At 44.5% G+C, this 20,819-nt stretch overlaps 1 protein-coding gene across 1 annotated transcript; it reads right to left on the bottom strand.

Annotated features, from left to right (window-relative positions):
• Positions 1–342: 342 nt before the first annotated feature.
• CHRNA1 (cholinergic receptor nicotinic alpha 1 subunit) lies at positions 343–20,477 on the bottom strand. Its single transcript, XM_077319662.1, has 9 exons — positions 20,190–20,477; positions 14,845–14,990; positions 14,521–14,565; positions 11,615–11,724; positions 10,791–10,986; positions 8,910–9,147; positions 5,863–6,086; positions 3,906–4,145; positions 343–1,522 (listed from the first exon to the last, which is right to left on the bottom strand). Exons 1-9 carry the CDS (start codon positions 20,230–20,232, stop codon positions 1,391–1,393), a joined length of 1,374 nt encoding a protein of 457 aa, XP_077175777.1. The 5' UTR covers positions 20,233–20,477; the 3' UTR covers positions 343–1,390.
• Between the last annotated feature and the right edge of the window lie 342 nt (positions 20,478–20,819).

Genomic DNA, 20,819 nt, shown 5'->3' with positions numbered 1-20,819 from the left:
TAAACCCTGCGGTGGCAGCTGCTACTGAAACACTGCTATTCTAATCTGCATAGTTTATCAGATTTGTAGTGGCCAAGAGCCTCACTGGTTTCCACCTACTTCCTAAAGCAGGGGTAGTCAAACTGCAACCCTCCAGATGTCCATGGACTACAATTCCCATAAGTCCCTGCCAGCGAATGGAGGGCCACAGTTTCACTACCCCTGTTCTAAAGACACTGGAATCTGTTCCCAAGTATCCACTGGCCCATGTTGGGGACCCCTGCTCTAGAAAACAAGGGGAGGGGATTTAACTCTTTCCCCTCCACTCAGTTCTGCTACTCAGAACTGGTCTCCTTGCTTTTGTTACCGGAAGGACACACGTGCTCTTTTAAAGTGTTCTTTCTTTCTTTTAAAACTCAGACAACAAAGCCAAACGCAACAAAGGTCCCGTGAAGCCTTAATAATGAATAACATTATTAAGTATGACAACTTTGGTTAGTGTCATCCGATGCACACTGTGTAGATTTCTTGCATCTGATGACATGAGCTCTGACTCATGAAAGCTTATCCTGCAATCATGGTTAGTCTTTGAGGTCCTACTGAACTTCTCAGTTATTTTTCTGCAATGGACCAACGTGGCGATCCTCTTGAATTAGAAACAAAGCTAGGAGCCTGATTTTAAGAAGCAAAGCCAAGCGGAAAATAAATCTTTGTTGGTCTTAAAGGTGCCACTGGACTCTGGTTTTGCTTTATTGTGCTGCTGCAGACCAACACTTTATCACATCTGTTAACATTATGCCATACCTTGTTCTAGACCTTTTCTAATGTCAGGGCAGAAACAGCAAACAAAGTATATGTATTCTTATGCACACCTAGGTGAACTGCATACAGCCGCAGTATGCAAGGATTCGGGGTGAATGAGACAGCTGCTAGAGCTCTGGTGGTTTCAGAGTGGGTAAAACGCAGTATGTAAGTTTTGAAAAGCATTGGGTTGTGGGATTCTGGAATACATAAAGCGGACAATGCCAGTGGGCTCCAATCAAATATCTGGAATTGGCTGGCATCTGAGGTTAAGAGGAGCTCTTATTAAGAGCTCTAGCAAGGTGCACAGGTGAAACTAAAGCCATGTTCTCTGACCTTAAGCATGCTATTGATACAATCAAAAGGTTTTGCAGAAAGATGGGAGTTAGAAATACATCCCTAGCCTTTTTTTAACCATTCTTTTAACGGGACACAATCGCTCCTCCCTGAAAGCAGCTCAGAAAACCACCTTACAAACTCACTCTCATCGATTCTTTTTCTTTTGACACATCAGACTTGTGGGGGTGAGGACCGAGGGAAGGGCGACCCCACGTAGACACCCAGCAAAAGGGAGAGGATGTCAATGCACATCTGCCACTAAATCTCCTATTCAGCCCTGCTGGTGTAATTCAATAAGGCGGCCGGCAAAGACAGCCAGTGTCCCAATAATGCAAACCAACATGAAGATGCCAAGGAGAAGGTGGTCCACTACCATGGCAACGAATTTCCATTCTTCCGCCGCCTGGGAGGGGGAAAAAGAGAGAGGAACAATTAGACTTGGCTTATGTCTAGTCTCTGATTGTATCAGCAGACTAGCATGTGTTCCCTCACATTAGCAACCTTTAACATGGGACAGGTTCCAAGTTCAACAGGTCACAAGGCAATGGCAGCTTGTCCTTTTTTGGTGAGCCTGCGAGCATCCAACTACTACGGAACACTGCCATAGGAGAACACTGAGGGGACAGAATGAAACAGATGCTGAAATGTGAACCAAAGAACAGGGTGGATAGGCAGACACTTTAGAGGAGCAGAGCAATGAGACATGATGTCGTGATGTCACTTCCGGTTGTATCCAAAAGTTGATGATGTAATGGTACAGGAGTTCCCTGATCTCTATGGTAAAAACCATAAAGATTAGGAGAATTCTTCTAAAGCAATGGGTTTTCTTGTAAGTGACATAATGGTGTAAGTGATACTGGGACTCCCATGTGCCCTCCTCTCTGAAGCTACTGCTGGTTGGCTGGCAACCCAGATCTGGAAAGGTCAAAGGTCACTGAACTATATTTAAAGTTCCTGTCCCTCTCTAATGGCTCAGTCCTCAGGAGACTCTGATCTACCTGGAGTTGGCAGTAAAGTCTTTTCTAGTTGATTTATTTTTTCCCCTAAATTATATTGCAGCATAGTTTTGTTTGATGATTGCCCACAAGGGGGAGCCAGATGTTGCACTGCTGCAAATCCTGTGGAGAGACTTCTACAGTGACTGGTACAGAAGCGCATTTGGGTTGAATTATAAGTGCAGCAAGTGAAACACCGAACACTTTTAAATCCTTGCTGCCTAACTATGGGCTTCGATGCAATAAAAATATGCTAATGATCTGGACGGATCATTACAAATATACAAATATTACAAATTTACAAATTGTAAATATAATAAGGTAAAGGTAAGAGCCTCTTGTGGCGCAGAGTGGTAAGGCAGCTGTCTGAAAGCTTTGCCCATGAGGCTGGGAGTTCAATCCCAGCAGCCGGCTCAAGGTTGACTCAGCCTTCTATCCTTCCGAGGTCGGTAAAATGAGTACCCAGCTTGCTGGGGGGTAAATGGTAATGACTGGGGAAGGCACTGGCAAACCACCCTGTATGGAGTCTGCCATGAAAACGCTAGAGGGCGTCACCCCAAGGGTCAGACATGACTCGGTGTTTGCACAGGGGATACCTTTACCTTTAAATATAATAATTGGCACTTTCCCTCTGCTCTTGATCCTGTTCAGTTGAGTGTTAGGGAAAGATCTGATTGCTATTGGTGCTTCCTGTTTTCAACTGCAGGCTGCTATTCTCTCTTCTTCTCAGATGGCAAAGGAACAACACAGTTCGGAATGTTTTGAGAAAAGAAATTCACTTCCATTGAATTTGGCAACGGCCTTGTTCACCCCTATGGTTGGGCTGATCCTGGGCTCTGACAGGACCAAGATCCACATGAAGGATCCTACTGTGTGAAACCAGGCCGCTGTTTGTCAGACCTATCTATGCAGCCCCTGTGACTCTTGCAGCTCGGGAGGTTCCCATTAGGGACTGCTGTAATTGGGACTGTATGGGACTGTATTGAATCAGTGCTTCATAGAGTGTATATCTTCATGTCCATCCCTCTGGCTTGTCAATCTTCCAGAAACTCTGTGCTCCAAGAGGCAAATTTTTTGTGTCTTCGAAATGTGGGAAATGTGCTCTACTTGGGGTACCGGTATTTGTCCAGGTTAGCCCAAGAGAATAAGAGCCTCAGAGTGGCGCAGAGTGGTAAGGCAGCAGACATGCAGTCTGAAGCTCTGACCATGAGTCTGGGAGTTCAATCCCAGCAGCCAGCTCAAGGTTGACTCAGCCTTCCATCCTTCCGAGGTCGGTAAAATGAGTACCCATCTTGCATGCTGGGGGGTAAACGGTAATGACTGGGGAAGGCACTGGCAAACCACCCCGTATTGAGTCTGCCATGAAAACGCTAGAGGGCGTCACCCCAAGGGTCAGACATGACCCGGTGCTTGCACAGGGGATACCTTTACCTTTACTTTTATCCCAAGAGAAAGCATTACAGTGCTGCATTAATACTGCAGGTGGTTCTTCAAATCAAGTGTGAATTCTTTTAAGAACAGTATTTCTAAATGTTTTAGCAAGAATAATTTCAAATACCAGTATTAATATTCTCCGGATAATTTTACCCACCCCGTGTTCTTCTATGATTTCTGCATATGGGACAAATGGACCAGTTTTATGTAATATTTTAGCAAAAGCCCATTTATAATCATTAGTTAAAAGCAGAACAGGAATATATACATTGGTCCTGGCACTACATAACAGAAGAGGAAGTTCAAATAAAAGTGCTCATTTAGCAGAGGCGATCCACTTAAAGGAAATGTGCTTACATTGTTAGATTCCTGGTCAGACTTCATGGTTTCAGCAATGTATTTGATGCCCTCAATAGCGCTCTTGACATCTGGATTTTTGGTAATGGATGACTGGAAATTCATTGCGGCCGGACCTTGCTTGCCAGAAATCTCAGAAATATCGATGTCTTCGGTGAAAATGCTTTTTTCCAGCTTGTTTCTAGAAGGCCGCTTCATTGTCGAGAAAAACATCAGGTTTGGAATCGTGTTGATGAAAATCTGGAAGAAATTAATGCTTAGCTCACAAACCATAAGAGCACAGAACAATAGGTGCTCTCTTTCTATAATTCCAGGCTAAAATATTTCTGTTTGATGGGTGCAATAACCAAGGCGGCCGAGCAAGTATCTGTAAGACCAGGGCCAGTTTGACCATGTAGTACTTGTAGCACATGCTATGGGCCCCATGTTTCCAGGAGCCCTGTGTGGTGCCTTCCCCCCATGGATTAGGACCATAACCTCTCTCCTCGCTCCTTTTCCTTCTTTAAGGACACGGAGTAGAAGAAGAGTTGGTTCTTATATACTGCTTTTCTCTACCTGAAGGAGGCTCAAAGCGGCCCTGTCTCTTCCTCTGTCTCTTCCTGATCGCCGTCTTCCTTCCTCACCTCTTCAGTTTCAGGCTTCGGCCACCGTAAGCCTTCGGCTCTTCCCGAGGTGAGGGTGTCTTTGCATGAAAATCGAGGCGTTCCCGACACCAGGCTTGCCAGATTAGAAGTCCGCACTCCTAACCACTACACCAAACTGGCTCTTCTCTACTGGACTGAGACCCTTCTCCACTGTAGGGGGCCCCACTGCCCCCAGTCTGGCTGTTCCCACTGCAGTTGTACTCTGCTAGGGCCCTGTGAATCCTTAAATTTGTTCTGGTGCGCCTGGCCCCACAAATCCTTAAACCAGTCCTGTGTAAGACTGACACATTTTCCACATGATTTGTGGCCAAGATTTTCTGCAGTTCATCTTCCTATCTGCATCAAATATCCCCCACTCTTACACACAGTCTCTTTTCCTGGTCCTAGTTCTCCCAGTTTTTCTGGACCACCTTCCCACCCTTGCATGAAAAAACATGAGGAAACTTGAGTAAAAGTGAAAGAGCAATACCCGTTGCTACTGCTGTTTTTTTTTTTTGGGGGGGGGGGGCTATCACATTGCAGCCCATTTATAGCGACCCGGAAGAGTTTTTAAGGCAAGTGGTATTCCTTCGTGGTCTCCCATCCAAATACTTACCAGGGCCGATCCTGCTTAGCTTCTAAGATATGACTAGACTGAACTAACTTGGGTTATCCAGGTCAGATCCATTTAAATTACAGACCCAGTTTAAGGCATCCAACATACTGGTGAATGACAAAACTGGAAAAATCTACTAGCTCATGGTGCACTTGTGCAACACTAACATTGACACGAGGCTTCGGCGCGGGGAAAGCAGCAGAACCGGCGGCGGGTGGTAGGTTGGGGAGGGGGCTGCCAGGAGGGCTGCAGGGGGGCCAGGCACACAGGCCGGCATGTAGAGCCCATTGTATTGACATATACAATGGGCTTTAACTCTAGTAACAGTATAACAGATAACGAATCCTCTGGCTTTCTCACTGGCTGCAGAATAGTAGGTGTTCATGAACTGTGCATTTGAGGAAATATCTAACCCCATACTCCCTCTTGCTCCTTTCCCCCCTTATGGTGCCAACAAAAACTAAAAGCACATAAGGGAATATTTTAAAAATTCAAAAAGCCACTATAGTGGCTACCGTTTGCCTTCAGATCCAACAATTATTTGTCCTCAGAGCCCTAAGGAACGCCCTGTGATGGGTTCTAACCTATCAACTTCAAGGTGCTCAAGTACTAAGTGACCTGGGGTGATGGTGGTGGTGGTGGTGGTGGTGGTGGTGGTGGTGATGGTGGAAGGGGCCTGTGAAACTGATCTGCAGCCCCGCTAAGGAGACCATCTCACCTTCCTCACCCACTGGGGCATCGTGTGGGTACTTGGGGAGCGGTGATGAGTATTTATCACAATGACGGTGATGATGATGGAGGTGATGACGAATACCATGGTGAACAACATGTATTTCCCAATGAGCGGCACGGCGCTGGATGTCGAGGGAATGAGCTCCACAATGACCAGGAGGAAGACGGTCAAAGACAGCAGCACAGAAATACTCAAGGTCATCTTCTCCCCTGCAACCGGGAGTGAAAAAAGAATTTATGAATGAACTGAAAAGCAGAAGAGGGGGAGATGTTCAAATCATAGAGTTGGAAGGGGCCAAACAGGACATCTAGTAAAACTCCCTGCTCAATGCAGGATCAGCCTAAACCATCTAGGATAAGGATCTGTCCAGCTACTGCTTGAAGACTCCCAGTGAGGGGATCCCACATAATTAAAGAAGGTACAATATGTCTTCCAATTTAATGCGTATTAGTTACAATAGACAAGTCATAATTTTCACTTTAATAAATGACTATATTTTACCCTTAGGTATTATTTGCTGTAATTTGGAAATTTGTTACATTGACCAAATAATGAGAGGCATGATATAAGACATTCTGTTTGATTTTCATTTTCATTTTGTACTTTTGACATATATCGTATATTAATTTTGACCATTTATATTTAGGGCGTAACCACTGATGAAAATTATTCATTGAAATCGGGATTTATCTAGAGACTGTCTTCGGTGGATCCTTCAGAACAGAAGACAAAGACAATATGCTCATTTGTATATCTTTATTGTAAGAATACACTTTGTAACTACATTCTTATAGTTTGTATTTTGTATATCTAGTGTTGTAAGCCAGAGGATAGGTTCTTTTCTTTATTTTGTTTAAACCTGTTTCTGCAGGTCCTATCCTCTGCTGCCAACAAGAATCTTTTCCTGCCTTCCTCTAAGTGAAAATACTTAAAGACAGCAATCATTTCCCCTTTCAACTTCTTCTTCTCCATGCTTAACATTCCCATGTCCCTCAGCCTTTCCTCACAGGGCTTGGAGCCCAGGTCCTGGATCATCCTCATCACTCTCCCCTATACCCTCTCAATTTTGTCCACATCCTTTTTGAAGGGAGGTCTCCAGAACTGCACACAGTACTCTAGGTGGGGTCTGACCAATCCCTTAGTCAAATTAAGAAGAGACTACGAAGGGCACAGGGCTTTGTCAGCCATTGTACCAAATCTGTTAGTCCCATCTGTGGGATACCCACCAGCCTCAATTCTTTTTAGTGTTAAAATTGCAGTTGATGAGGTATATCTGTCCAGGTATGATGCTTATCATGGCACAACAACAAAACACAACTACCATACACACAAATTTCTGTACTGCTTTAGGGAATCTAAAATGCTTCACCTACATGGTTATGATGTTTACAGCAACCCTGTTGCATACAGAGTGTGAGGCTAATAGGACCTGAGTCTGGAAGAATAATGTATTTCATTTTCCCTGGTACTTCGCCAAGTCAAATGCGTATTTAAAGTTCTGAGCTGGAAAGTTAATCCGGGCCCCATGAGGAACAAGGTGAGGAAGTCCCCACTCTTTTTTGAATCAGTGATGGGACTGGGGAGCACTGCTTGCCCCACTGGAAAACCAAGGGATTCTCCATTTCTACACATGAAGATCCAGTGGGTTACACTGTGCCACACAGGGCTTTTCAAGTCAGAGGAACAGGGCAAAGGGGAGCTTCCTCCTGCCTATGCCAGGCTTTCTCAACCAAAGTTTGGTGATGCCCTTAGGTTTCTCGAAGGCCCTGGAATTGTTTCCCAAATGAGTGGGAGTTAATTAATTTGTTATATATATTTTTTAATTTGTTAAACATTTATCAGGTGATAGGATTATATATGGTCATATCAACTTGCCCCACCTCCCAAAATGGCCAATGATGGGCCTGGAGGAGGTAGGAAGAGGAGAGGCCCCAGGTGGGCGTGTCCACAGCTATGCTTCCCAACCATATTCTGCACGATTGCATCTCTTCTGAGATTCCTTGATTCCTGAAGAATGTTTCAGGGGTTTCTCAATAGTAAAAAAGTTACCATTGGTCTGGATCTGAATTGGTCTGTGCATTTTAAGGGTTAGATTCCCTAAACAAAACTCGCCATGTATGTTTGATTGCATGGAGCCAAGGAGGACTCAGGAGGGGAAAATAACATCTCACTAAGCTAGATTTGAGCCCAGTAGCACCTTCTTAGTGTTAAAATTGCAGCTGATAAGATATATTTGTCCAAACAACGTTTTTGGTGCATAAACTGTTGAGAGTTAGACCTCCCTTCATTAGATGCCAACTGTAGCTAAATTCAAAGGCTGCCATGTGAATTTGTGGCAGGGAAAGATTTTGAACCCAAGACATCCCAATTTACACTAGCCACTTATTGGCCTCTTATTAGTCAATTATTGTTTTCTGTTTTATTTAATGCTCTCTGATCTTGATTTCACTGCTAGTCTTTTATGACTCTGAACCTGGAGTACCTTTTTGATGTTGGAAAGCATAAGATCAAATTTTAGAATACTTTTCCCAAACGTTTACCATCCTCATTAAAGTGTGTGTGTGTGTGTGGGGGGGATTACCTAAGAAACAAGCTAAATTTTCACAACTGTATCAAGAATTCAAATACCATTGAGGATGTCTCTCCATTTTTAAACTGAAGAAGAAAAGTTGTTTTTTATACCCCGCTTTTCACTACCCAAAGGAGTTTCAAAGCGGCTTACAATCACCTTTCTCTCCCCACAACAGACACCTTGTGAGGTAGGTGGGGCTGAGATAGAACTGTTCTGTGAGAATAGCTCTAACATGACTGGGGCTATCCCAAGGTCACCCAGCTGGCTGGATATGAAGGAGGGGAAATCAAACCCAGCTCTCCAGATTAGAAGCTGCCGCTCTTAACCACTCCACCAAGATGGCTCTCATGTAACCTTGTGAAATACAAAATGGATGGCCAAGGACATGCAGAAGGGTTGAGATTGTTTGCTTCTGCCTATCAGTCACTAACGCCAAAGGTATACCTAAAAATGTACATACCAGAATCCGTGGGCAGGTAAAACACTAATCCGGTCAAGAATGAGAAGAGGAGGCAAGGAATGATGACATTTACGATGAAGTAGAGCGGCAAACGCTGCATCAGGAAGTGGTAGGTGATATCCAGGTACGGCGTGTCAGGGCAGCACGCATAGTCCACCCAATGCTTCCAGCCCCGAAAATCTTTCATGATCCACTCTCCGCTTTCCATAAAGTTACTCATATCTGGACGATCGCTTTCCTGTGGAGAAAGAGAAGCAATCAGTCCACACTTCCGCATTACACTGAATTTGGCTAAAATCCAGTCCTGTACACCTGGTTCGTTAGCAAACCAATGCTTTGATTTTGTTGTTGTCATAATGGCTGTTCCTGTGCAGAGCATTTAGCCCAGGGATTACTCCAACATCTCAGATCCTAGTCTAACTCTCTACAAACAATGAACTTTCTAGCTAGGAGACAATGGGTGAACTCTGCTAATACTTCCTATCATCTGACAGCAGTCTTAGCCTGTGATTCTTGAACAGCTGCCCACAAAGCAATTTAACCTGTTATGAAAGACTAGTCTTAGATGAAGATCTTCTGTCCACAATATTGATGGCCCTGCGGCTTGAGCAGGGTCCTTTTGGCCAGTGCAATGCTCCCAATTATCACACTGAGGGGAAAACCTTTTTTAAAGTTTTATTTTTCACTGCAGCAAAGACTAGACTCAGGGAAAATCTCCAAATCTGTATGGAGTGTTACAGAGAATTTTATACATCCACATCACGCCTACCTCATAGGGCCAGCCCAGAGGCCTAAGCTAGTTTTATAATGCCACTCTTGGAGAGTCATTTCCAGGACCCCCTCCCACAGCCCTCCCAAAGAGCTGCTGATATAGAATGCTCATTTTTAACGGAATACAAAGCACATTCCTTTAACTTGGACCTTGATGCAGAGGTTGGTTGACCCAATCTTCAACATAAACATCCTGCATTATCTTTAAACTCTCTGAGTAATTTTTGAGAAGTAGCGGGCAGAGACAGGCCTTCCCTCATTCAAGGATCCAACATGCAATCTTATAGACACTTTTCCAATAAGTTCCCAATCAATAAGAAGGTTGTAATCATTTCTTTAAATGTCACTCCATCACTATGACAACGCAAATCACACATAGGAACACAGGAAGCTGCCTTGTACTAAGCCAGACCATTGGTCTGTCAAGGTCAGCATGGTCTCCAGGAACTCAGGTGGTGAAGAAGAAGAAGAAGAAGAAGAAGAAGAAGAAGAAGAAGAAGAAGAAGAAGAAGAAGAAGAAGAAGAAGAAGAAGAAGACTTGGTTCTTATATGCCGCTTTTTTCTACCCGAAGGAGTCTCAAAACGGCTTACCTTTCCTCTCTCCACAACAGACACCCTGTTAGGTGGGTGAGGCTGAGAGAGCCCTGATACTACTGAAGAAGAAGAGTTGGTTCTTAAATGTCGCTTTTCTCTACCTGAAGGAGTCTCAAAGAGGCTTCCAATTGACTTCCCTTTCCTCTCCCCACAACAGACACCCTGTGAGGGAGGTGAGGCTGAGAGAGCCCTGATATTCCTGCTCGGTCAGAACAGCTTTATCAGTGTTGTTTCGAGCCCAAGGCCACCCAACTGGCTGCATGTGAGAGAGCGGGGAGTCGAACCCAGCTCACCATAATAGAAGTACGCACTCCTAACCACTACACCAAGGTCAGTATGGATTCCTCTGACAGGAAGTGACTATCTAGGGTCTCCTGATATCAGATCCTTTATCTGGAGATACTAGGGACTGAAGCTGGGCTCTTCTGCATACAAAGTAGTTACTCTATCTCTGAGACACAGCTCCTCAATCATGGCCTCTGACTCAGATTCCTGAATTGTCTAGTTGTCACTTACCGGGTTGATGGCAACTTTGGTGCCATCATAGGTCCAGGTGCCCAGCTTCATAGAACAGTTCTGCTCGTCGAATGGGAAGTGGGTAACGATGATCTCACAGTAGCTTTTAAATATGGCGGGAGGTGTCCACGTGATATAGCCTGTATAGTCCAAGTGTACTTTGGTAAATTGGACAATCGCAAACTCTCCATCTGCACTGTAATCGGAAAGAAACAAGGGGGACATCAGTAGATGGGAAAATATATGTTCTAATTAAGATGTCAGGAATGGAGGAAACAGTATGATGACTTTAGTGGGGAAAACCTGGAAAGAAAATGGTTAGAGATGGTATCATACGGATACCCCTTTCCCCCCCACCCAAAAAAACCCCAACACTCTAGTTTGGAAGGCAAGGCAGAGAGAATAACCTCTGTATGGAAACAGCTAAATAATGCCTTTAGTTAAACTCATTTTGTGTATCTGTGGGACAAATTCTGTAATCCTAGATCAATGGGCAATCTTTGGATACATAAAGATTCCAGCAAAACAAGAAGGGGAACACACTTCCCATAGACAGCAATACTCTGTTTCCATGTTTCTTTTCCGGTCTAAAACGGACCCTTTTTTGGTATCTTTTTGGGGCTACCCTGTAAAAGGCCAGAGAGAGGAGGCTCTTGAAGATCCTGCCTGCCTCCTTATGACTGAATCAAATCAAAGTTGCTAGATGGGGGGGGGGGGGGGAGGAGCCAGAATCATTATTCGGTATTTGCATATTTGGACTGATCATCTCCCTCATTATATGGGCCATGTCTAGAATTAATGAGCTAATCAGCAGCCCGACTTACTTGTTATACAAAACAAGATCCGGACGCCAGATATTTTCAGACGGGATTCGAATTTGTTTCACGCCACCGTAATCTTCTGGCTTCCATTTCAAATTTACATCAGTCCATTGCTGACAAAGGAATTGCAGAGAATCAAAATCTATTCCCCACGCAGCCCTAATGCAGAACAGCTATTGGATATCGCAAAACCATCCCTCTGAACTTATTCTACTGCCCTCTTTGTTGTAAGTAACAAGTATAATGAACAGAAACCTATTAACCTGGCCACTTCCATTTGGCGAATGAGTACCAATTTCTGGTCCATTGTAAGCACCTATCCAGAGTAAACATAAATAGTGTAAAAGGAGCACATCAATGTTTTTATAATTACTCTTTTCCTCCGGGCTGGAGACAGCCTCTCTCATTAGTAGAACTGCCACATTTCCTGATGGGCTTCAAAATAATGAACGGAAAATCCAATTATTACCTCATCGCCAGCATGAATTTCTGCAGCAATGTGGCCAAGCCCAGGTATTGGCGTGCATTTATGAATAATTATTTTTTTTTCAGAAGCTTCTGCCTCTCTACAGTGAGCAAGTAATATTTCTGTAAATTACCTCCTATGCCCTTTAACCACCTTGCCAGAGTAGCTAAAGATAAAGTGGCATTCTCCTGAGTCTCAACCTCCATGAGGGGTAAAAAGTTTCTCGGGCAGCACTTCCTGATTCGGCATCTTTCGCAGGCGAAATAGCAGGCAGCTTTGTACTATTTGCTTTGTTTACATATCAAGCAAATCTGGATGCCTACAGGGCAGAAGAACTCCCACTCATATCAGCTCTCCAGAGATTGACAGGGACTCTATATCGGGGTATTTCTCCTTCAGTCATTTATTTTATTTTTATTTTATTTTATTTATTACATTTTTTATACCACCCTCCCTTGTGGCTCAGGGCAGATCACGGCATAGATTTACAAGTTTCTTTACAATATGAGTTACAGTACTCCAGAATTTAAACTCAGAAACTTGTATCAACATTCTAAACACTGAAACTGTTAACGATATAACTATTTAACGTAAACTATTGGTTGACGGACTGGCTGGACTGGAGATTACCTTGTGGTGTATCTAGTGGATGTATCTGGTGGGGAGGGATTGTGGGGGCCTGCTAGATGTGATTGGTCGCTGAGTCTGCCTTGCTATCTCCCTCAAGACCAATCACAAAGGATGGCTGTTCATTTCCTTCTGAATGGCCGTAGGAATGGGACTTCTTGCGTTCCTGAACAGCCATTGGACAGCATTAAAGCAAGGTGATTGGTTGCTTACAAGATGAGTGGTAGGGAGTATCTCCAAATGATAAGCTGTAATATTCACCAATGAGCCTCTTGTGGTGCAGAGTGGTAAGGCAGCAGACATGCAGTCTGAAAGCTCTGCCCATGAGGCTGGGAGTTCAATCCCAGCAGCCGGCTCAAGGTTGACTCAGCCTTCTATACTTCCAAGGTCGGTAAAATGAGTACCCAGCTTGCTGGGGGGTAAACGGTAATGGCTGGGGAAGGCACTGGCAAACCACCCCGTATTGAGTCTGCCATGAAAACGCTAGAGGGCGTCACCCCAAGGGTCAGACATGACCCGGTGCTTGCACAGGGGATATCTTTACCTTTTTAATATTCACCATCCCCAATATGAATAACAATTCCGGAGAGGTTTACATGTACAAATAACACTCAATGCAATCACTATTGCAAAATTTGAGAAAATTGGAATAAATAAGGCTACAACAATAACTACAGATGTATGGTCTAGTTCATGAGTCCCCAACTTTTTTCAGCCTGTGGGGACACCTGGAATTCTGACAGGAAGTGATGAGCACAACCACAAAATGGCTGTCGTGGGAGGTGGAACTAGCCCCAGAATGTCAATGAGTCAATCTATGCATAACTCTGAAAACAGCTTTTCAGCAATTCAGATGGAAGCTCTATTTAATGAGATGCCTTTTAGAAAAAAACATTGTTTAGAAACATTTTTTTTTGCATACACACAGAATAAGTATACACAGACTGGCTAAGAAACCCTCATCTGGCTATATCTGTCTGCCTTTTGCAGGCATCTTATGCAAAAGGGGGAAAATACTTCTCCTGGCTTCTTCTTAGCTTTAGATGAGCCCCTCTGTCATGAGCCCAGGCATTTTCAGCCTGTGCTATTCCTTTTAACAACGACTGTTGGTGCTCAAGGGCTGGTCAGAACTCCTTTTCTTTGCCTTCCCATTCAAGCTTGCTTTTGCCTTGAGCTGCATAGCTGATCCTTCACTGAGGCCAAGAATCAGAACATTCCCTGAAACATTTTACCACAATGGAGCTTCTGACATTGGGCACCATGGGCTAGACCAGGCTTTCTCATCCAGAGTTTTGTGAAAGCCTGGTGTTTCTTGATGGCCCTGGAAGGGTTTCCAAAATGGGTGGGAGTTCACTAATTTTTAAAGTTTGCTAAACATTTTTCAGGTGATATGACCATATATGGTCATGTTGACCCCCCTTCCCAAAATGGCCGATGATGTGCCTGGAAAGGGGAAGGACCCTGGGTGGGCGTAAACACAGCCATATTCTGCACCATCATGCCACTTCTGGGGTTTCTTGAAGCCTGATGAATGTTTCAGGGGTTTCTCAATGGCAGGCTAGTTGAAATAAGCTGAGTTAAAACTTGAGAGCCATCAGCCATTCAGAGAATAGACTTTTCCCACCTCTTACTTTTTCCTGCAACCCCCTCCCCCCTCCAAAGCCTCACACCTGAGAGTCACCATATCTCAAGAAGAACATGAGATGTAGACTAGGGGAAGCGGGGGGAGGGCTGTATCACAAGGGGTCAACTTGAATTCGGTATAACATATATTCTTGTAGTAAATGGTCAAATGGTAACAATAGAAAGGAATTACCTGTTTCAGACGCACATTGGTCGTTACTATTTGATTCACTTCATCCTTAAGAGAACAAAACACCAAAATTAAAGAAAAAAGAGTTTATTCGGAAAATAGGTAGTTGAAATTGCATGCATATATTTTAAAATCCCTTGCCAGTACTGTTTTTCTCTTCCTTTCCGGTCTCCTCTGCCATCAAAATTAAGCTGCAAGCTGGCTCTGGGTGGGGATTCTTTTACACTAAGAAGCACTGTGTACCATATGCTGATGGCACCGTTTCAATTAATATTACTCCTGTGGCTACTAGGAGGGCAATTGGAATCATTAGTATTTCTACTGTACCACGTTGATCAACTGGATAAGCTGCAGCCCAACTGTCACTTCAACAGCATCTCGATGATCGTTGACGGGACGGACAACTTTGTTATAGTTCTTGAATAAGTCTTCAACCAGACGGGTCTCATGTTCCGAACACAGGACTACAACGGCTGCAGGGGGGGAAACAGCGACACTCGTAACTCTGCGGCAGACTACGTGGCCATATAAACACATGGTTTCTATTCCAATTAAATGAAGAACTACCTTATTTGTCATGTTGGTTTTAATCCATTGGTAATTTTAAACTGTATTATACCCTGAGCCATTATGGGAGGGCAGTATAGAAATGAATTAAATAATAATAATGATAATCTGTATACATTTAATGCCTTTCTGCAATGGTAATTAATTTCTCTCTCACATGAATTCTGTACCTGAATCAGGAACAGGGAAGCTTGTGCAGTGTGTTGGAGGCAAATCAGAATATGAATTGAGATACCATGTAGAACAAGACATTGTCCTCAACGTTTATGTTTGTTTGCTGAATAATGCCTTCTTTTGGTCAAGACAGGCAGAGGTTGGGGACTGTGCCTCAAATTACAGTGCAAGCCTAAAGAGTTAAGAGTCTTAAACAGTTTCTCCCTTTTACATCCACTGATTTAATTTGACTTGGTCTAAAGCAGGGGTAGTCTAACTGCGGCCCTCCAGATGTCCAGATGAACGCTGGCAGGGGCTCATGGGAATTGTAGTCCATGGACACCTGGAGGGCCGCAGTTTGAATACCCCTGGTCTAAAGTCACCAGTGAGCATCCAGGACAGCAGGGCTTGTATCAGCATTCCCTGAAGTGGGGCGGTTGCTGAGGCCAAAGACTTCCTCAGGGGTCCCCTGCCAGCTTCACCAATTGCTTATCCCCCCAAAGAACACTTAGATCTAGTAAAGAACAGCTGCTTAGGATCTCTGGCCCAAAAGAACTAAAACTGGCCTCAACCAGGGCCAGGGCCTTCTCAGTTCTGGCTCCAACCTGATGGAACGCTCTCCCTGAGGGGATCAGGGTCCTCCAAGACCTTAAACCAGGGGTAGTCAAACTGCGGCCCTCCAGATGTCCATGGACTACAATTCCCAGGAGCCCCTGCCAGCGAATGCTGGCAGGGGGATCCTGGGAATTGTAGTCCATGGACATCTGGAGGGCCGCAGTTTGACTACCCCTGCCTTAAACCATTCCAGAAGGCCTGTAAACAGACTTGTTCAGCCAGGCCTATGGTTGAGGCCAGAAGAACTATCACCAAGGCAACCCTGGCCTTCCTCCCACAAAACAGGAAAAACAAAATGCTACCAACTGCCCAACAGAACGGGGCTCTCTTTATAAGGCAGCTGATGAATATTATTCAAAGTAATTTAACTAACATAATTTAATTAGTTTAATTTGAACATTAAAGACCATTATCAACCATTCATCAATGTAATGTTAATTGTATTGAATTCCTGTTGTTACCCATCCTGAGCCATCCGGGAAGGGCAGGCTATAAAAATAAAGTTCTTATTGTTGTTGTTGTTGTGACACATCCCGCAAGCTACAATCCCAGCTGGATGCCCTGCCCAGCAGCCAGGAAAGTAAGCGAGTGGGTGAGGAGAGGATGGAGGGCTAGCATTGTGGGAGAATACAGACAAGTAGTCAGGGAGGTGTGAGTGGGGAGCACAGTGGTGAGGGGAGGAGGGGAGAAGGCCCATGTGAGGGGAGGAGGGGAGATGGCCCATGGGCACTTTGCCCCCAGGGCCTACCAAAACCCGGAACTGGCCCTGGATGGCAAAATGGAGGATTGAACCTGATCATTCCAGAATCTGGTCCAGCATCCTGGCATATGTCTTGTACGTTGCTGGTGGCTTGTATGCCTGCTGGTTAGTGTGACATGATGCTGTGTGCTCAGCTGTAAGAACCTGCATATGACTCACCGTCTAGAACAGGGCCGGCCAAGCTAACTGGCTTCCAACAAGCTGGGCCCTTTCCTGAGGCACGCCGAAATCTGGATCTGAATCGATGGTGTTGACTTCATTATGAAGCCTGCCCAACTATTTCAGATGCAACGTTGTACCTCAAAATAAACTCCTTCTCCCTGTATCAGTGTTTAGATAAGAATGCACCTTCCATGGTAATACAAAAACTTGTCTTCCTAACCTGGAGGCTGTGTGTTGGTTTCAGTTCTATTTTGGAAGGACTTGGGGTGGTTTCTATGTTTCAGTGAAAGAACAAAGGACAGAGGACATGAATGGAATATAGATTCAAAGGGAATGTGCTGTATTTCAGCACCTCAGCAGTAAAGAAGAAGAAGAGTTGATTTTTATATACCCCACTTTTCTCTACCAGATTGAGTCTCAAAGCGGCTTACAATCGCCTTCCCTTTCCTCTCCCGACAACAGACACCCTGTGAGGGAGGGGAGGCTGAGAGAGCACTAACAGGACGGCTGTGTGAGAACAGCTCTAGCAGGGTTGTGACAAGCCCAAGGTCACCCAGCTGACTGCATGTGGAGAAGTGGGGAATCAAGCCCAGCTCTCCAGATTAGAAGTTGCCACTCTTACCCACTACCACTCAAGTTAATTGCCTACTTGCATCTCACAAACATCACAGCCTGAAGAATCGGCCCTTTTATCTTTTAAAATATTATCATGTCCAGCTTCTGGTAAGCTCCAAAGCATATGTAGTGGTTTGCATCAAATTTAATTAGTCCAAATAAAAAGTATTCCAGAGATTTCATTCTTGTTCTTGGGGTTTTCATGGATCAGTATGACCATTCAACTTATCCCCTCATCTAGAAGCTGCCTTTGAAACCCTGAATTTGGAATGTGTGTCCTGTGCCATGTTCTCTTTAAAAATTACATCATTAATTAACATAAATTAATAATTTATTTTATCATGGTTTTTAAAACTACACAAATAATCATGGGGGACAAGTTATAACCAAAACTACCAAATATGTTATGTCTTTCCCTCAAGAACATTTTATTGGTTTTTCATTTTTGTACATAGATTTAGAATGTATGTAGCTAATGTGGATGGTGGGAAAATTAAGACTGCTTCCGCATGAGGAATCTGCCCCTGGACAACCTCTGGTTGCTGACAGGTTTTAGTGCTGATTCCACATGATGGCATCAGCAACCTGAGCCTGTCCAAGGGCTGGCTCGAATTTCGGTCAGATTTGCCTCAAATTGAGGGAAATCGGCAAAACTGAATTTGCCACTTATTATCGCGCTTCACATGAGGGAGCAACCAGGGGCAAGCCTGTGTGGAGGGAGAAATGTGCAACAGTTCCTGCAGCATTTTGTCCACCCTTGCCCTCGCCCTCGCCTCTCCATTTCCTGCTCCGAGAATTTAAAAATGGTGCAGTCTGTGTTGCTGCGGGACCACAAAGCTACTTTTGCATAAGTTAAAATAAAAAATTCCCCTAACTGTCCAAGGTCTTTTTGGGATTGGGCAGGCAAAACACAGTCCTGTTTGTGTTTTCTAGAGGAGGTAAATGAACAGGAAAAGAGGGGGGGCACGTGAGGAAGCAGCCCTCTCCCGATCAACTAGGCATACATGCTCTTTGTTTTTAAGTCTACTGTTTACACACAATCACTCTTTGGGGTTCAGTTACCATTTCTAGCCTCTCACAACTCTACCCAAACATAGAGTCCAAAACATCACAAATCCCCCCCCCCAAAAAAGGGAGGAGATTCTTTACCATTATGATGTTTCTCCATAGCAATGCAGAAGTGTTGATTTTTAAATTAAAAATGCATTTATGTTGTGGCGTTACCGCATAGCAACATGGAAGTGCACTTAACATTTTTTTGAGTGGGGATGGAAGTTTGAGTCCCTGAAACAACTGCTGTGCTTTGATTGGTTGCTTGCTGTGATTGACAAGCCAAGGAGTGGGGAGAGAAGTTTGACTTGTTTTCTCTTGCTATCTCGTTGGTAGACAGAACACCACAACAAGGTGGAGGATAAATGTTGGAGAGATCTCCCATGAGGAAGCTTGTAAACACACAGCTTACAACTGCGCATTTGCAAGCAGGAGGCACTGCGAGTTTTGCACCTCTGTGCGGAATCAATCTAACTTTTTTATTATTTAGATTAGAATAGATATTGGCCATGAACAATATTTTTGCAGTTTGGTTTGCACGAACCATGAACCTACACAAATGGACCGAACCATGAACCTACACAAATGGATATGTCAGTTCCCGAACCAAAGACGTTTATATAGCTTTGTGAGCAAATTAAAGGTTAAACCCCTGCTTTCTGCTCCCAGTGAAAGCAGAAGGGTGCAGAAAGCAGGGACTGAAATAGCACTGAGCCATTTAAACCCTCTGGTTCTGCTCCCCTCTGCTTTGAAACGGTGCAGATTTGAATGGAGATCTCCCAAACGCTAGTCTGACACACTAACCACGTGCCATGTATACATATGTTGATTAAAAATGAATATCATTGATAACTGGGGGAACTTGAACATCACTTTTGAGTTTTCAAAGCCTTTTGCATGAACTAACATCCTGAGGAGGTTCAGCTTTCCCCATTCATAAATTGCTGATGCTATTTAAAGCATGTTGCGCCAGACAGGGGATCAAATTCAACGAATCACGACTGCTGTGGCTGATCTCAAAACATGCCAACGAGGCTCCCACAAGGGGGAAAAAAAGTGTCTCCTGTTTCTCTTGCAGACCGGAAAGGTGTCCTGTTCCCGAAGGTCTAACATGACCCTGCGTTCATTTCTAGGCCAACATAGATTGTCTTTTAGTGATTTAATTATGAAATCTGTCAAGACGCTACGTATGTCAGACAACTCCACCCCGTTCTTTCCCACTAGAGTGTAAATTTTCATTTTGGGGGAAAAGAGGATGAAAACTGCAAAACACTCGTAATCTCTTCTGAGCCATTTGACTGGAATGATTAACAAGGCCTTCCAAAACACGTGTTGCTGTCAGTCATTTTGGCTTCCCTTAACAGATTGCTTTATAAATGAATGGAAATATCACCCCATTACCTTATAGCTAAACAAAACTAAGGCCCTTCAAATCCCCACAGGTTTTTACATTGTCTTATGCCTCTGTTGCAAAGCAAGAGATAAGAACAGCAATCTTTAATTTGACTGTTAGTTCTTACGGTTGTTCATTGTTAAGAGCAGGCTTCGCTGTCACACTTTACTGGTTATGGCTAGGGAAAAAGTATTCCGTGGATATAGTTCTTAAGTATCTTGCATTCAGTGGGGAGTTCATGCAGGCTCCACTCAGAATTTCACATTAGCAAGTGCATACTCTGCCTTCAAGAACGGCTGTATCGTGCAGACAATAAAAAGCCGAATGAGAATCATGCCACCGGTTGAAATGGTTTACCTGACCCCAGGAGCAGGAGGACAGCTAGACGGTGGACCTCCATCCCTTTTCCACACCAGTACAAATCCTTGCCCTTCTCAAGCGTTCCCCGTCTGGCCCTGACAAGCGTTTGGCTGTTTCCAGCTCGGGTGCTGTGGGACTGTGACCGTGCAGCGATTGTTTTACTCCACCTGTTTACGGGGACAGCAGCTGAAAGACGCCCGTCTGTTTTGGAAACAGGAATAGTCTATTTTTGCCAAAGCCCAAATCCCTCTGGCTTGCCGCTGGAATTCTTTTTGTCTAAGTTACAGATTCCAGGATGTGGACTCAATGGGATTCTAGGTCTAGCAGCGTTTTGTAAAAGGCACCTCTCAAGGCTTCTTCTGTCTAACAGAAATCCTCCTGGATTAGACCAATGTTCCAGCATCCTGTTTCATGCGGCAGCCAGGCAATTGCCCTAGAGCAGTGGTCCCCAACCCCCAGCCCGGAGACCGGTACCGGTCCATGGCTCAGTCGGTATCGGGCCGCGGCTCCTCCTCTTCCTCCTTCCCGGCTGCTGCCTCAGGGGCTGCCCTTCCACTCTGCCACTGGCTCACCTTTGGTGCTCTCCAGCGGCCGCCATGGCTGGGGTTCCCCCTCGGCATGGCACTG

Source organism: Paroedura picta, chromosome 2 (genome assembly GCF_049243985.1).
Source record: "Paroedura picta isolate Pp20150507F chromosome 2, Ppicta_v3.0, whole genome shotgun sequence".
Classification (NCBI taxonomy): Eukaryota; Metazoa; Chordata; class Lepidosauria; order Squamata; family Gekkonidae; genus Paroedura; species Paroedura picta.
This window is presented reverse-complemented; position numbering and strand designations above follow the sequence as displayed.

Coding starts and splice junctions, on each gene's coding strand:
- CHRNA1 (XM_077319662.1), bottom strand. CDS start 20,232: ATGGAGGTCCACCGTCTAGCTGTCCTCCTGCTCCTGGGGTCAG. Junction 9,148..10,790: donor CCAAAGTTGCCATCAACCCG/GTAAGTGACAAC, acceptor CTTTCTCCACAG/GAAAGCGATCGTCCAGATAT. Junction 4,146..5,862: donor TGCCCCAGTGGGTGAGGAAG/GTGAGATGGTCT, acceptor AATTTCTTCCAG/ATTTTCATCAACACGATTCC.